The following is an 18,800-nucleotide window of genomic DNA, read 5'->3' as shown; positions in this document are numbered from 1 at the left end:
TTAACTTCGGGTACATTTAAGTTGATGTTTGAATGATTATTAGTGTTTCAAATTATATTGATGTAAATACTCAGTGCAGTGCGTGCTCTTGCATTAGCGTTCTTGCTTCCCAGGCATGAGATCCCGGATTCCATTCCTGGCGAGGTCAGAGATTTTCACCTGCCTTGAGATGACTGGGTGTTATGTCATCATAATTCATCACCATTCCGGTCAGAGGGAGGCAATGGCAAACCACCTCCATTGGGACCTTGCCTAGTATGGCGGTGCGGGTGCCCCACATCGTTACCCTATGCTCTGTCAAGAAGCATGGGACTTCATTTCCAATTACAGGTTATCGGTCGCTATGAGAAATATTATCCTCACAGCTGCAACGGAAAGTACACGGAGCTTCACCACAGCACTGTTTAAGTAAAATGTTAACAACGTGCATTTTTACGTATGAAGTAATACATAAGTTGAATACTGTAGGTTAAATTCGAAGCTTAATTTCTTGTGCTGTTTACTTAATAGAACAAGTGTACAGACTTGTAATACAACACAAAAATATATGTAATGTGATAGATTCATTTACTCCTGTACAAGATAGTCTTATTGGGGGAAGTGTGAGTACACTAATCCAAGTTTTATTTGAGATTTGGAAAACTGCTCAATTTCTCCAGCTACAGCATGTGTATAACATATGAAGACATGCAGATCGAATAGGTTGATAGTGTTAAATTTCTGTGATTACAACTTGATAATAAATTTAGTTGGGAAGGGCCTACCACGAAATTGTTGAAGCGCCTAAACAAGTCTGTATTTGCAGTGAGAATGATGTCGGGTGTAGGAGACATAAATATAAAAAAGCTTACATACTTTTATTCTATTATGTCATAAGGTATCATATTCTGGAGTAACTCATCAAACCTAGCAAAAGTTTTTAGCATGTAAAAGCGTGTAATAAAAATCACTTGTGGTGTAAATTCAAGAACATCATGTAGAAACCTGTTCAAGGAACTTCGAATTCTAACTACTGCTTCCTAGTATATTTATTCCTTAATGAAATTTGTTGAAAGTATTTCTCAACAATAGCTCAATACATAATATAAATACTAGGAATAAGAACAACAATCGATATAAAGGCCTAAAATCACTTACCTCGGTCCAAAAAGGGGTCCAATATTCAGGAACACACATTTTCAATAAATTTCCAGCAAGTCAGCAACCATAAAAAACTTGGTTTCAGATAAAACAAGGTTTACAGAGAGTCTGAAAGACTTTTTGATAGGCAACTCCTACTCTATAGATGAATATCTTAACAGTGACTGTTAGACCAGCTTAAGTAAAAATTCTGCTATATTTCAGTTTTGACAGCACTTGGTCACAAAAGCCAAGATCAGGTATTCCGTGTATGATAAATATATTAAAAGTGCATAAATATGTTTTATTCTGACAGTGTATAAATTCTGCAAATATTAGCAGCTCCAGCTTACTGTAATATATTCAAATATTTTGACAATATCCTGACAAATGATGAGGATAATAAGTATTATATTAAACTGTTTTGTGTTATACTTTCTGACTTGTTATTTGTCATTCCCCTTCCCCGATGGCCAGCGACTATTTCCGTAAAAGTACGAAAATATTTTTTCACTCCAGCAGCTATCCTCTCTGGAAATATCACCCAGGTCTACGACCTTTAACTGGAGTCAGAAACATAGTTACTAACTTCCAGGTTACCTGTAGTGGTAGCCCGTTAACTGCTAGAGATCAAGAACTGTGAGTGAATAACGATAACTGCCAGAGAAAAATACCGACCTCTGACAGTTATTTCCATAGTCGCTCGAATTCCTTATGGTAACTCTATTTGCACCATGCACCCAAACTAAATTCACAGACAAGGCGGTAGCTCAAGGGAACGTCTGTACATGTCAATGCCTGTATTGTAGCTCCTATCAGCCACCGCTCTGACATTAACGTTATTTAATTGTTTGTGCTGAAAGTAGCGAAGGCGCACGAAATAGTACGCAGTTCTATCAACAGATGGTGGACAATCTCACAGTTATTTCCACGACCTATAGAACGCCCTTCAAATGATCTGTCTCTCCCCTTCGTAGCCAGATTTCCGATGAGTTGACACGAAAGCGTAGTACGATCTTCGGGCAACAGATGGAGCGAGGCACTGTTGGCAGTTATTTCAATAACTGCCAGTACCAGATGAGCGCAAGGAGGTATAGTTGTTTATATAGGTCGTTGGATGAGCGGCTATCACAGTACCCGTTACTTCTCAGTAACCGGTTATTTATATCAGTTACGTTATTTTTTGCCACCTCTACAGCCGGCCATCGCTGGTCGGGGCCAGTTTGGCCGCACATTTCGAGAGCATCAGTAAAGAGTAATATGAAGCCGATATTTAGCCTGCAGTCTGTGAGTAGTAATAGAGAAAAGTATTTGCATGTAAGAGGCATTTTGGATTCCTGCCACTGGCCATCGCAACTTCTGTAACTTCCTTGTTTGTGTCGGTGCTGACGCCCACAGTAGCCGACACAACAGACAACATCCAGCTGCATTCCAGTAAGTTATTTGAACACTGAAATTGCTGGGAGAAACTCAGGTCTCACTCATTAGGTTTTTTAATGACAACCATAGGCATAATCCATCGACTAGTTGAGACCAGTGAAATAACACGTAGTTCCTGATGCCATACGAGCTTGTCCTAAATAGCATCTACAACAACAATTAGTAGGTCTCACTCATTAGGTTTTTTAATGACAACCATAGGCATAATCCATCGACTAGTTGAGACCAGTGAAATAACACGTAGTTCCTGATGCCATACGAGCTTGTCCTAAATAGCATCTACAACAGCAATTAGTAGTGGATGAGCTCTACAAAATGTCTGCTGATGTTTCTATAGATATTAGAGCAGTAAAATTTCTTGCACAACCTGGTTTGACATTTTTATACTTGCAGTAAACAATAATTCTTTTATGAGAGGGCTTGTCTTCTGGCTAAAAGACACGACTTCTCACTGAACTCTCTGCAGCGAAGGCGAGCTGAACCGCTGATATTTGTCTTCATTGATTAATTACGTGGCAGCTTTGATGTTATGCAGACTAGGATCAGATGTGACAACTGCTTTAGCTGTAACTCCCTGTCCGGTTAGGCTTACAACTACATCATGGATGAATGATTCCGCTTAGGAAATTTTACTACAATTCTGACAAGTGAAATTGCACTCTCTGAAGCATCATTCAAGTAGGCGAATGGCGGTAGAGTTGTGCCCGTGACCACCGACTGATGTTTTTGAATGGCACGCTGTCGTTCTTGCAGTATTTGTTGTTCTTGTGCTGTTGCAGTGACAGCTGTAGTTGCCAAAGTTCAAGAAATTTCGGATCTATAGTACCAGCACTTGGTGTGAATGTGTCGCAGACTGCACAAAATGGTAAGTCCTCATTGAAATTTTTCTGACTACTCCCATTACGAATGTGTTAACCATAAACAGAGCTAAAGTCATTGTGAGTTATGGATCGAATGAATGCCCGTAGAAAGTCAAGGAAAAGAGCTGGTTTGTGGTACACATAGCATTATGACGAGGTAAGAAGCAATTCATATAGCACGGGACAGAAAGTTATGGTCACCCTGTGCACGTAGCATCCTGCGAGCAATGTGCTGCTAGTTCTGCCCCCTGCGGCTGGCGGTGGAGAAGCCCGGCAGTGGAGGATCATGTAGTATCTAGGTGCAGCAAATAGGTGTCGCTATCGACGTCCGCTGTAGGTGGAGATACTATATTAACAATGGAAAAATTTCACTCGAAATAAAAAAAAAAACAAATGACTTTTTTTATGTCTCTAAGTCGAGGTATGCAGCTGCAAATAATACCTTCGTTCAGTAGAGAGCCATATAGTGAAACACACACATCCAAGCTAACGTCACTGCTCCCGAAAATATCCTCACAGATGGCGATAAAAGGTTGGGTTTCGTAAGACAATTCATGAGATGACTTTGTATTTAAATAATTGTAAAAGGTCTCGACTGTGGTAGTTTTAATTTATTCTCTTCACACACGTCTTCTTCGTGTGAAAACTGTGCAAATTCATTTATTAATGCCACTCTAATTCGTTATCTAACTGTATGTTTAACAACATATTTGACTGTATTTTTAACAACATGCAGTATTAATGTTCATAGGATGCATGTAGCTTCTGACAATGTGTCATTGTTTTCGATATGTATCCATCCATCATGCCAATTTACTGCTCGCTCGCTCTCTCTCTCTCTCTCTCTCTCTCTCTCTCTCTCTCTCTCTCTGTACTGTCTTCTCCACATAGTTCTTTTGCTGTGCTGCATAGTGTTCCATCATGCCGGCCAGAGTGGCCGAGTGGTTCTAGGCGCTACAGTCTGGAACCGCGCAACTGCTACGGTTGCAGGTTCGAATCCTGCCTCGGGCATGGATGTGTGCGATGTCCTCAGGTTAGTTAGTTTTAAGTAGTTCTAAGGTCTAGGGGACTGATGACCTCAGAAGTTAAGTCCCATAATGCTCAGAGCCATTTAAACCATTTTTTGTTTTTTGTTTTTGTTCCATCACAGTGTTATCCCGCTGCTACAGCCTTCTTTATGCGGAAAGTTTCTTCAGTGATGAGTTTTTGGTATAGGTAAGTAAAGATTAAAGTATTATCTAGTCTGTTTGTATGACGGGTAATGGGTGTAGGCCAATAGATAGTCAGCATATGTGGAATATGAGCTGTTGCTTTTAATAAAGCTGGTATGATGTGCTGGTGGAAGTCTTATATCTGTTAGCCGTCTGTGGGACATTAGGACAATATGGCAGCCTCGATGGTCGCAGTGTAACATTCCCTCTACGAAAATTAAGTTACTTAGGTGATTAACAGTGACTTTGCGATTCAATTGTCGGTGCTATGAGTGACTGAATGGGTAGTCTATAATGAAGAGATCTACTCAGCTGCGATTGACTGGGCATAGACAATAGAGTGGACATGTTAATTTAAAACTGAAACCATCAGCTCGATGAAGCCAGATGGCTAAGGAAGAAGCCTATAGCGCACAACAGTGGGCGGACTTAACGGTGTCAGTCATTTCAACATGCTGATGTGGAAAGCTGTGGCTTGTAGAGCCTACAAAACCTGACAGAGATCGGTTTTGCTGATATGGCAAACAACTAGTGGGGAGCCTAGCAGAGAAGTGAGTGGCTTTGTGCAGCCGCTATTTTGAGATTTCTTGTAGCAAACAACATACCAGCATGGGTTAAGTTTTTGAGTAAATTGCAAAGTTTGCTAATAAGGAGCTCCCTGGACCTAAGAAGACAGCCGAGGTTGAGAAATAAAGAGAAAAGTTACTTTATCAGCAATTCAACAAGCTAAAACAAGATTACAGCAACTTAAACTTCAGCTTGAAAGCTGAGCTAAAGGAATCGAGCACACCTTACGCTGGTGTCATAGCTAGACACGCCATTGCTGCAGAGGAAAGAGCAAATGTAACCAATAAAATTAAATACTGTTTTACAATTCTCGCACAAATGAAGGTTGCAAAAGTGGTAACTAGAAATTACCTTTTATTTTCAACCAAACAAAGCAGTAAATCTGCATAAATAAGATGTGTAAAATGAAAAATACAGTTATCATGAACAGTTTCAGAAGGCGATACTGTAAAACTAATGAATAATAGTAAACTCAAGCAGAGATTCACTTATGGACCTTCTGCCCTTATTCCAGCAATTATTTGGCTTGGCATGGATTGATATAATTGTTGGATGTCCTCTTGAGAGTTATCATGCTAAATTCAGTCCCATTGGCGCTTAGATCGTCAAATTCCCGAGTTAGCTGGCAGGTCCTGCCCATAATGCTCCAAACACTTTCAGTTTGTGCGAGATCCAGTGACCTTGCTGGACAAGGTATGATGAGACATGCAGTAGAAACACTCGCCATGTACAGGTGGGCGTAATCTCGCTGAAATGTAAGCCTACGATGACTTGCCATGAAAGGCAACAAAATGGGGCGTAGAATATAGTAGTCATACTGCTGTGAAGGAAGAGTAGTGTGGAGGACAACCAATGGGATCCCTCTTGGTTGTCAGGCCATATGTCAGAAGAGATTCAGGCTGGTATCCCAACATTGTCTCCAGGCATGTTTGCGGAGGTCATCAGGGCTCATTTCGAAGCAGGCCTCATCACTGACAATCCTACTCCAGTCAATGAGACTCCAGGCAGAAGACGTGACTGGAGATGCATATTGTATTAATACTGGACAAACAACTAACTTCCACCAGCACATCACGCCAGCTTTACTAACAGAAACAGCTTATATTTCACACGTACTGACTATTTATTGGCCAACACCCATTACCCACCATAGACACAGACTTAATAATTCTTTAATCTTTGCTTATCTATGCCAAAAACTCACTACTGAAGAAATTTTAGGCTTACAGAAGGCAATAGGAGAAGGATAATAGGCTTTAGGTGACTACTTGACCGTTGTGGCCGAGCGGTTCTAGGCGCTTCAGGCCAGAACCGCACTGCTGTTATGGTCGCAGCTTCGAATCCTGCCTCGGGCATGGATGTGTGACAGTTTATAAGTGGTTTCAAAATTTTCGGATTGGCCATATGGGCACAAGTGATGCTGAACGTTCTGGACACCCTGTGGAGGTTACGACTCCAGAAATCATTGATAAAATCCATGATATGGTGATGGATGAGAGAAGAGTTCAGGTCCATGAGATTGCTAGTGCTATGGGCATCTCGAATGAATGGGTACATAATATTTTGCATAAACATTTGGACATGAGAAAGCTATCCGCAAGATGGGTTCCGTGATTGCTCACGCTTGACCAAAAACAGAAGTGTGTGAAGTGTTGCTGGGATGGTTTGCAGCCATTCAGGAAGAATCCGCAGGACTTTAATCATCGTTTTGTCACTGTGGATGAAACATGGATACATTGTTATACCCCTGAGACTAAACAAGTCTAAACAATGGGTTACCAAGGGAAAATCTGCACCAAAAAAGACGAAGACCAGTCCTTCGGCCGGAAAGGTTATGGCGACTGTCTTTTGGAATTCACAAGGGATAATCCTCATCGACTATCTGGAAAAGGGTGAAACTATTACAGGTACATATTATTCATTGTTATTGGACCGTTTTAAAGCCTAGCTGCAAGAAAAACGCCGGTGATTGGACCGCAAAAAAGTCCTTTTCCATTACGACAGTGTACCAGCACACACCTCAGCAGTTGTGGTCGCAAAATTTATGGAAATAGGATTCCAGCTCGTTTCACATCCCCCCTATTCTCCAGACTTGGCTCCCTTGGACTACTATTTGTTCCCCAATTTCAAGAAATGGCTGGCGGGACAAAGATTTTATTCAAACAAGGAGGTGACTGCAGCAACTAATACCAATTTTGCAGACTTTGACAATTCCTATTATTTGGAAGGGATCAACAAATTAGAACAGCGTTGGATGAAGTGTATAAGTCTAAAAGGAGACTATGTCGAAAAATAAAAAAAAGGTTTACCTCAAACACGTAAGTAGTTTTTATTTTTGCATGGACTTTTCAAACGTCCCTTGTATATGGGGAAGACAGTACAGACGTACAGACATATGTAAGGAAGAAGGAAATTCACACACACACACACACACACACACACACACACACACACACACACACACAGTTAGGAGAACTATAGATTGATTGATTGATTGATTGATTGAGAGAGAGAGAGAGAGAGAGAGAGAGAGAGAGAGAGAGAGAGTAAAATGGCACGACGGACAGATATCGAAAACAATGGATTTGTACAGTCTGCAACACATTCACACGAAGTGCTCGTACTATGAATCGGAAGTTGCTTGAACGTTGGCCACTACAGCACAAGAACAACAAATACTGCAACGAGAACAACATGCTGCTAACCTACAGTTTTGGTCTCAATGGCAGCAACAACGTCAATCAGTGTTATTGTTCGATATGTCTCCTTTTAGGCTTATACACTTCGCCCTCTTCAACGAGGCTTCAAAGAGCTGGGAAGTGCATTTTCATTTGTTAGAATTGTAGTAACATTCCTTAGTCAAAATCGTTGTTACGTGATGTGGTTGCGCACCTAGCCCTCGAAGAGACGTTACAGCTAATGCAATAGCCACATCAGATCCTAGTCTTAATGAAGTTGTTAAGATTGGTAAATCTCACGAGACTACCACTGAAGCTCAGTATACTTTCATTTACGAAACTCAAGTGTCCAAAGTAGTTGGCCGCTGTAGCGAGCAACAGTCAGCTGATGATTCTGATTCAGCATTATCTTCTTATGTCGCAAAGGCTTATCTGGGTTCATGGTGGTCTGCATTTCTGGCATCACGTAAGAAACTTAAGTATGTCGCTCTTAGTGATTCCCCCTCAGTATCGAGTAAATCGCTTTCAGTACCAAATTGGAGGGGGGGGGGGGTCAAACACACTTCTCCCATCTCCCCACCCACCCACCCACCCAGTATTCAAACATTCACCACACAAGCTGATAGCACTCCTCTCACTTCTTACCATAGCAACATACAGCAAAACGTCATTATTCACAATGTTGAGAATGGGTCTGAGTGGGGTATGGTCAAGTGAGGGGGTGCCCCAGGGATCTGAGTTGGGGCTACTCCTGTTCCTTATTCATGCCCTCTAGTATTACGGGCAACTCTAAAATATTTCTGTTTTCTGATGACACTAGCTTGGTAGTAATGGATACTGTGTGCAACACTAAAAAAAAATGACTCTGAGCACTATGGCACTTAACTTCTGAGGTCATCAGCCCCTAGAACTTGAACTACTTAAACCTAACTAACCTAAGGACATCACACACATCCATGCCCGAGGCAGGATTCGAACCTGCGACCGTAATCGTCGCGCAGTTCCAGACTGTAGCGCCTAGAACCGCTCGGCCACTCCGGCCGGCTGTGCAATACTGGCTCGGTTTCAAATAGTGCAGTTCATGACCTAAGTTCATGGCTTGTAGAAAATAAACTAACGCAAAATTACAGTAAGACTAAGTTTTTAAAGTTTCTAGCACACAATTCAACAAAAGCTGATGTTTTAATTTCACAGAGTTGGCATATGATTAGTGAAACTGAACAGTTCAAATTTATAAGTGTGCAGATAGATAGTAAGCTGTCGTGGAAAACCCACGTTCAGGATCTTGTTCAAAGGCTTAATACTGCCATTTTTACTATTTGAATGGTATCTGAAGCGAGTGATCGTTCCACACGAAAATTAATCTAATTTGATCATTTTCATTCACTTATGTCGTATGGTATTATATTTTGGGGTAACTATTCCCATTCTAAAAGGATATTTTTGGCTCAGAAATGGGCAGTTCGGGTAGTAAGTGGTGTAAGTTCACGAACCTCTTATCCACCCCTGTTCAAGAGTCTGGGTATTTTGACATTGGCCTCTGAATATATGTATTCCTTACTGTCATTTCTTGTTAACAATATTAGCTTATTCCCAAGAATAAGCACATTTCACTCATTTAATACACAGCAGAAATCAAACCTGCATTTGGATCTGACTTCCTTAACTCTTGTGCAGAAAGGCGTGCAGTATACTTCTGCATCTATTTTCTCAATAAGCTACCACTCGAATTCAAAAATCTTAGCAGCAATCCACGCGCTTTCAAATCGAAACTGAAGTGTTTCCTCATGGGTCACTCCTTATACAAGTATTCTGTCGAGGAGTTCCTTGAAAAATTAAGCTGATTCTTGTTGCATTGTTGATTGCGTTTACTTAAAATTATGGACTGACTTTTTCGGGTTCATAAACATTTATTTTTATCTGTTATTACTTTTATGTTGTAATTTCATGTACTGACACGTTCCATGACCTTGGAGATTTGCTCCTCAATTTGGTCCTACGGAACTTGACGTGTAAGTAAGTAAATAAATAAATAAATATCTGTAGAATCATCAGCGAACTTCTGTAGAGATCAACCACTACTCTTTCCTGTTATAGATGCTGTTCAGGACAAGCTAATATGGCGTCAGGAAGTAGGCGTTATTTGACTGGTCTCAGTCATTTAATAGGTGACGCCTAGGTTGTCATTAAAAAACCTAAGGAGTGAGACCTGAGTTTCTCCCAGCATATACAAGGTTCACGTAATTTACGATATAATGCAACCGACTGAAGTTGTCAAAAACCGTTGGTAGTTCAATAAATGTACACACTGCCATTTTCACCGAAAAACTGCAGCAAGTAAGCGCTGCGCAACGGAATTTAAAGCTTCGGTTTGTAAAGCAACTCCAGAAAGATAAAACACACGCACACAACCAGGAGTGATGGTTTGGGGCCATTTCTTTTCGAAGCGGGATTCCTTAGGTTTTCATCCACTGCACTCTTACAGCACAGTGGTCCATCGACGACATTCTACGCCCCACCCACCCCCCCCTTACAGCACAGTGGTCCATCGACGACATTCTACGCCCCACCCACCCCCCCCCCTTTTTTTTTTTGCCTTGATAGCAAGCCATCCTATTTCAGCAAGATATGCCCGCACGTACACGGCGAGAGTTTCTACTGCTTGTCTTTGTGCTTTCCTCATGGTATCTTGGCCAACAAGGTCACTGAATCTCTCCCCAAGTGAGAACATTTGGAGCAGGGGCCCTCCTACCAGGACTCTGGCGATCTAACGTGCCAGTGGGACAGAAGTTGGCATGACATCCTCCAGGAAGCATCCAACAACTATATCGATCTATGCCAGGCCGAATAACTGCTTCCATAAGGCCCGAAAGTGGTCCAACTCATAACTGAGTTGCTGAATTTGTGAAGCTCTCTCTCTTGAATAAATCATTTGTTTGTCTGTACATGTACATGAAATCTGCCAATTCCGTCCTTTTCGGATAATTCCTTCCTAGTGTGTCCATTTATTTGTCTTAGAGTGTATAATTGGGACACTTGAGTGGATGGGTTCACTCTGGAGCTGCAAGCCATAGGGAGAGATCACACCCAGACAGATATGTAAGTACTTTCATTCATCCACAGTTTTATGCATTTATCCATTTTTTTCGTATCTTCTCAAAGTTTGCGTATTTTTCGCCCATTTTCGTATTTTTCCATATATTCCACAATTCTTTTTTATAAGAGGGTCATTTGAGAGGACTGGGTTATATCTGAAGTTGGGCTGTATAGGGAGAGGTTGCAGACTGATCCTATTTGTTAAATTACTGTTGGAAAGGCCAAATTCTCTTAACCTGCTTGTTCTCGTTCATCCACAAAAATTCCTTGTATGGGACTTGAATTGAGTAGACTGTGAAAGTGCCTAACCCCCACTATTCACAGGTTCCTTTCTCTTTGCTTATGGTGCTACCACTTTCATCTTTTATTAGCTGCTTTTAGAGTTGAATGGTTTTCTTATATCTTCTCCTGAGTTTTCTTGCTTCATTTTGATTCAGTAGTAGCCCCATTAGTTCAACATTCATTTTCTCTTATTTGTGTGTTTTTTTTTTTTATTCTTCTTCTCTCTTTATAATCTTGCTTTATTCTTCTCCTACAGTTTCCTTTATTCTTCTCAAACAGTTTCCTTGTAACATCCTCTTCTACACTTTCTTTTTGTTGCTGCCTCATCAACACTGAACAAACCATGGGTTCTATTCCCAGTCCTTCATTTGCTGCAGTTTCAAATGCAAGGCTAATCATTTTCCATATTTCTCCAACACTGTTGTGCTTCCCTGCTCCCTCTAATGTCTGTTAATATTTCTTGATACTGCCTTTTGATTTAAGGTGCCTCTAGGCCAGCTATGTTGTATTTTTGAAGGTCTATTCTACTTCCTTTTGAGGAACTACATATACTTTCCACAATTCCTGCCCATGACAGATAGTGATCTAATTCTGTGTTGGTACCCCCCCAAGCCTTCTCACATTGCAGAGGTCCAATTTATATGTTGCATTTTTCAGTATGTGGTTTAGCACACTGTCTTTGGAGATTTCCATGTCCACTAGTGGATGTTTTTATGTAGGAGCTGAGACGATGCAACAACTATATTACAAGATGTTGGAAATAAGATTAATATAACTCAGTTATCAGAACTTCTCTCGTGTTCACTATGTGGTCTGACTGTTTTGAACACCTTTCTTTCCACACCTGCATCTTGAGGTCTCAAACAATTATTTTGATATCATGACTTGGATGAACATATATTCTTTTTGGTAGTTCATAGAATACATCTTTTTCTTTGTCCTCTGAGCATGAGCATTAACTATACTGTGATGAAAAGTCTCTGCTTAATCCTCAGTTGTGAGAGCCTTGAACCTTTGGACATAAGCCAAATCATTAGGTGTTTATACTTACTGTGTACAGAGAATTGTAATGTTACAAGTATGTGGGCAAGTTGCTCACCCACCTAGGCCTGGTATTGAGGAGATAGGAATTTGCTGCAGGGCTAAATACTAGCACACCCAGGGCACAGGACACACCACAGCCAGCTTGGTTAGTTGAGTGTTTCCATTCCACATGAGTTCAGTTGCAGAGACAATGACCACTTTGCTGGAAATGGATAAATCCCAGAGCTGGGAATTTGGATGGCTCATGTTACATTGCCATTGTACCGAATACCCTGCAGGAAATGGCGGCGTGTCAGACACTCTTAAAGATGGCCAAGTTACAGCTCTTTGAGAGCTGACAGGACCTCACATCAAATATTAACGGAAACCAGGATAAGTTGGCGACCCTCAGAAAAATGAGGCGTATCCAATGATCCAATAATATTTCAATGCCTTTAAAACTAAAGAAGTTAGTATTTCACAGTGAGCCTCTGAATTAATAACTTTTAATTGCTTCATATGATTTCAACACGATATCTCAGATGATAGCATTGCACTATAGCTATCATTGTTGAAAGCTACATATCAGTATCTATTTTATTTATTGATTTATGATGTGTTTTATATCTTTTCATTATGTAAATGTTTGGCAGACCATCATATTCTCCACATTTACACAGCAAATGAACACGGCATGAATACCTCACATTTTGTCATACTTCGGTATTTATTGAACAAGCAGTTTAATACTTTGCCAATAATTTTATTTAAATGTTGACTGCAAGTGCTATTAAAACTGCAAAATTAAAAATGGTTAGTCTCATATGTTAGACACTGCAATTCAAAACAGGGCCAAAATTCTGCCAAGAAGGCATAAAGAATAGTTTAAATATTATTTAAGGACACTTGTCATTTAACACAAGTGCACTTGCACAAGAATACTGGCTTATTTATTTACGAACTTACAATTACTTATATTATTTGTAAACGATCTGAAGTTATTGAACTTTTATAACATTTCTTTTATGTAAATATTGTTATAATATATTTCAAGGTGAGTCAGATCATGTATATGCAGTAGAACCTGAGAATGATGTATTTTTGATGGGGACAACCTTCAGCCAATGAGAGTTGGACAGTAGCAGAACACTGCTGGAATAAAGTGGGGACTGGGACTTTCTGAGTGAAGAGCTCAAGGAAGCAATTCTGGACCTGACGTCAAGTTCTGGAAGCAGGCAGAACTGTCTGCACTTATTTGGTGGGATTCAATCATGAAGTGAATGGGCACTATCATACTTTTGAGTGGGCTTTATAGTTCGAGATGTCTGAACATGCTCCAGAGTGGGATACCAATTTTTTCCACTTGATTTATGGAACTGAGAATAGTAAAAATATGAGTTACTCTTCTTCCTATCAAGTGTTAATTTGTGAATCATGCTGACCTCTAAACTATTTTGAGCTGGTTAATCTTGTGTATTGTGATCATGAAATTGACTTAAGTTTTCACGAGACCGATTACTATTTATATTGTTACCATCCTCATAACACTCTCAATTTAACTTTACTGCATTTCATACACGTATTTTCTGTCTGTACATTTACTTAATATCATAGGACCACTTTCCATTTATCTGAGGTGTTCTTTCTTGAATAAAGAGTATTCAACACAATTCTCTGTTGCCTACATCAAATACAGACATTACAACAGAAACCTTGTTATTCAGTTACTCATTTAACTTATTTTATATTTCTGTGTATTTTATTACATCACAATTCTAACTAATGCATAGAATATTTGACTGCAGGATCACAGCTAGAGATTATTATTTGCAGCAAGTTAGTTGCAGGGCATGAAAGGAGACGTGCATGACTTGACCCTATGACTACATTGAGCTATTCTGTTTAAACAGAGCCATGCATAGCCCAGGTATCTGAAGTATGAGTAATCACAAGTTAAGATGCAACTGGTTTACTCGTACGGAATGCTGTTTAGAGATCGTACGGAATGCTGTTTAGAGAACAACTACTAAGCAGTAACCGTCAGGCAATTCTGTGCCTAATTCACATCTTTCCTTGGAGCCACAATACAATCAGTTTGCTTCTTGTTTCTCCAGGATTCCACTTCCAGTTCAGTGTATTTCTTGGAGGGCTATGATACCAGACTAGAGAGAGAGAGAGAGAGAGAGAGAGAGAGAGAGAGAGAGAGAGAGAGAGTGTGTGGTGTGTGTGTGTGTGTTCCATCAAATAATATTTTTTTTGGCAAGCAGACAATACAAAGACTGTATGTCATGTTCTTATATAACCAACTATTTTCCTTTGTTTGCCTTTTGTTTTTCCCATAATCCTGTCCTTCTCTGTGCTGAGTCTACTTTGTTTTAATTGGTATGGTTTTTTTCCATTGTAGTTTGACGAACTTTTTGTTTTTAGTGATGAGCTGTCAACTTGTCGACCAACTCCCTGTCAATTTGACTGGGATCTGTATTTCAGGTTAACCGCCCTTGGCATTTTGGCTTGATCATGCCAAAAGATGACCTCTTTCCCTATTATGCAGGACACATTTTGCCTGGCTTCTTGATTAAGGACTGTTTGGCACTGGTGGTCCTGCTACTGCCAGCACAGACTTTGTTTTCATTGGAGCATGCAAACCCTCCTGCCTGACAATGAAGGTGTCTTAGTTAATGTAATTTCCTATCAGAGGGCCCCTAGTAGCTGTTTCTTCAGGGGTTTTTATAACAGATACTGTGTACTGCAGTCAGTCTCTCTAATCATGGAGTGTTCTATTACATACCTTTCTCTCCAGCGATTGGACAATTCCTCTTTCAAACTTGAGTCACAGTTCCTCTAGATGCTCCTGTCCAAAGCTAAATATTTCAATATCCTCCTCAAAATATGATGCTATGCCCTTTGTACTTTTGTCTGCCCCTGTAGGTCAGTGTTCAGCATGTCTGATGCTATGTGAAGGTCCTGGGTTTGATTCCAGGTTTTTTCCTTGGATGGGAGGTCTGGAACAGGCTGCACTCAGATTTGTGATGGCAACTCAGGAGCTACTCAAGCAAGAAGTAGGGCTCCAAAGTCAAGAATGCCAACAATGGCTGGGACAGTGGTGTGCTTACACCACACCCCTCCATATCACATCCCAATGGACAACCACTGGCAGTTGATGACATGGCAGTCTGACAGTTCTGAATGGCCAGTCTGGTCTGCTTTGTACTTTGATAAACACTGTTTGCTACAACTGTCTCATGGTCATTGACTCCAATTTCAATGTGAAAAACCACCAAAGAGGTCAGGTCTACTTGTTGACCGAGTGAGCTTCATTGAGCCAAGAGTTTCATTGCACTGTGATACACAATATTCTACTGTCACACTCAAGAGTAGTTGCTGACACATGCAAAGAGCAGTAGGGTCCATACATTCACATATCTGTAAGCAAGCATGGAGATCCAATAAGCAACAGTAAGCACAATGATACTCTATGCACTGATGGTAAGGGCTGTGACACACACACACACACACACACACACACACAGAATCCAGTACACTACAGCTGTATGTTTTCAGACATGGGACCCATTTCACATGTACCACTAAAATGCACATGTCACAACAGGATACTATGCTGGCATTGGTTTTGTGGCATGTGGTCAGTCTTCCCGTATTGTCGCTGGATGTTTCATCACTCCCACAATATTCTATACAACTATGAAATGGTACTACCAGAAAACACAACTTTCTATCCACCTCTGCAACACATGGTCAACCTTCCCGTACTGTCACTGCATTTTTAATCACCCTTACGCTATTCTGAACAATTATGAAGGGACACTATTGGTCACACACAACTTCATATCCACCTTGCACTGACTGTGATTGTTTTTCCACTCTGACAGTGATTTAGCTATGTTTAATGTCATCCAAAACATATTCTGCGCCACCTTGCTTTGCTACAACTACATTATTGTAAACCAAACAAAAAAAAATATTCTGTAAGAACCACTATACACAAGACCCATTCCCATACATACTATAATAAGTATTCTAAGCCGTCTCACAGTGTCATCCCATACAGGTCACTTGTTTATATGTTGGCGTCTCACTTTTTAGCCCACAGCGTCATCACAATAATTATTTCTATCCCTGAAATTACGAATGAGTGTGCACAATAAGATACCTATAAGTTCTTGTAAATGATATTTGTTAGAAAGAGGTTTATGAACTACACCAGGGAACCTTAAATTTCAATAAAGCCAAGAAATTAGCAAACCCATTTGCAAATCATCATTATCAAATTAAGACTGTAGCAATACTAAGTGGGTGGTGGAGCATGCAGTAATAAAGTGGTGTCTTGAGAGATTCAGTGAAGATTTTCAACTTACATAGTAGATTACTTAATAACCGAGTTACAAAATGTTGAAAATTAACTTGATATTTTTGTCTGATACTGGCAAGTTTAATGTTCGTAAAACCAAGGACTGCTGTGCATGTCAATGAAAAATAAAGGTCCAGAGCAACTGCAGTCATAATTCGGTTCAAAACATGAACTGATTGCTATTGATTGCTATTTGTCAAAAATTGATAAAATATCAAGCATTTGTCCAAGTGTGAAGAAAAACAGATGGTCTATTTTCCAATGTAGAAAGCTAATAGTAGCTTCCTTTCAATATTAATAAGGTAACAATTTATCACTTTCAAAAGAGAGGATACTCATAATATAGTGTGTGCCTCAGACATCTGCAAGCAGCAATCTACTATATGAGGTATGCAGAAAAACTGTTTGGGTTTAAAAGGGTAGGATGACTGTGCTGGCAGATTTAAGTCTTATCTAGTTTGTGAGGCTTGATTTGGAGATATGGTAGCCATAAAATGCAAAGCTTTTATTTCTGTTTCTGGTATCTCTCAATTTTAATGTTAGTAAGAGTTGGGTAGATATTCTAATTCTGTTTACATTTGAAAGTAATATTTTGATAAGAATCACCAACAGATTTTTTAATTAAAATAATCTGTTACATTATTTTCATCAGCCTATTACTGCTACTAATAAATATCCACAAGCAAACACAAAAACTGTAAAATTTGATAATATATTATCTGCAATTTGTTTACATTCATTATAATTCATGTTCCTCAAACAATACGAAGATTCACCTGACAAGTTCTCAACAAATCAATCTTTGTACTGATAATAGAACAATTCTCTCTATTGGAATGAAACAGTCTAACCAAAAGTACCTGGATGCCACCTGAAAAACAGTATGCATAGATAAAATCTGCTGCCAGTTACATGAATGTTATACTTTTAATAAGTCAGTGTAGAACATTTGTCACTGTTAAGAAGAAGAAGAAGAAGAAGCAGAAGATGGAGGAGAAGGAGGAGGAGGAGGAGGAAGTAAACATGGACTGACTGAAGTCCAAAACTGAGTGTAACAATTTTTGATCTCCAGAGCCAGATGACAGTACAATGTATTAACCATACACCAACAATTGTCCACTGCTCTACCCCATGTACTCCATCACTGCAGTTTTTCACTATGGAGAGTGTTGTAAAGGTGAAGGAATGTCAAATGCGTTAGATGCCATCAAACCAATCCCCCTCCCACCCCAAAAAAGGTGCATGCGCCACACATGCAACTGATAGCAGTTTCAGGTGGTCGTCTGGGTATTTTTGCTTATATTGTTTCACATGTGTGTTAAATGATGTGCCATTTGTTGTAAATCACAAAAACCTAGCAGCAGCAGTTACATAAGAAAAAAAGGAGAGGGACAGTCATGTTTAATACTAAAGTGTTTGCAATCAGTTACATCCGATGGAACTCCAATAATGTTAATCACACAATTAACAAAAATTTGTAAGTAATTCACATGAATGGCTACAGTACTTAAAATCTGTAGGCAGATCAGAAAACTCAACTTATTTGTCACAACATTTTGCCCTGCACAGAAACTATAAAAAATTTAGAAACTTTTACACAGTTTAAGGAAATAAAACAAATGGTTGCCTCCTGCACACAGTGTGAAAGCAGTTCTTACAGGTTCAAATGGCAACAAACATATAAAATTTTGAAAGACAGCAGTAGAGATCAGTTCTCTCTATTTGAAACAAAAATACCTCTGCATATAAAAACAAAAGTGAAATTTATTTTTGTTATTCAACAGAAGAATTACTTCATTCTCACTACATCATCATACATATAATTTTTATATAGTTTGTAGACACTGGAGACACCCACATACAATGTCTTCTGTTACTCCCTAAGGTTGGCCATTGTCATCCACAGTTTCTTCTCTGCTTTCTTGGTAATTAATCCAAGACTGTTCTACTACAGCAGAAACTCTCTTCTCATATTCCCGTTTGTTCTCTTGATACAGTTGTGCAGCAACAGAATTTGCAGGAGAATTTGGATTGGGCTCATCTAAGAGAGACTAATAAAAAAAAAGTTCAATTTATTCATTTGTTACTTTCACGTCACATATACATGGGAATTTGTGGTAGTATATTGTGTTAAAGAAAGACTCGTGATAATTCA

At 39.7% G+C, this 18,800-nt stretch overlaps 1 protein-coding gene across 2 annotated transcripts in view; it reads right to left on the bottom strand.

Moving 5' to 3' along the window:
- Positions 1-18,391: 18,391 nt before the first annotated feature.
- The window catches only part of LOC126469945 (ubiquitin-conjugating enzyme E2-17 kDa), a 94,604-nt gene continuing 94,195 nt past the window's right edge, over positions 18,392-18,800 (bottom strand). For both annotated transcript variants that reach the window (XM_050097352.1, XM_050097351.1), the window contains exon 4: positions 18,392-18,696. In XM_050097352.1, the coding sequence (XP_049953309.1) occupies positions 18,526-18,696 (171 nt within the window). In that variant the 3' untranslated portion in view covers positions 18,392-18,525. The remainder of the gene's footprint in view (positions 18,697-18,800) is intronic.

Source organism: Schistocerca serialis, chromosome 3 (assembly GCF_023864345.2).
Source record: "Schistocerca serialis cubense isolate TAMUIC-IGC-003099 chromosome 3, iqSchSeri2.2, whole genome shotgun sequence".
NCBI lineage: Eukaryota > Metazoa > Arthropoda > Insecta > Orthoptera > Acrididae > Schistocerca > Schistocerca serialis.
Note: the sequence above shows the minus strand (reverse complement) of the source record. Positions and strands in the feature narration are given on the sequence as shown.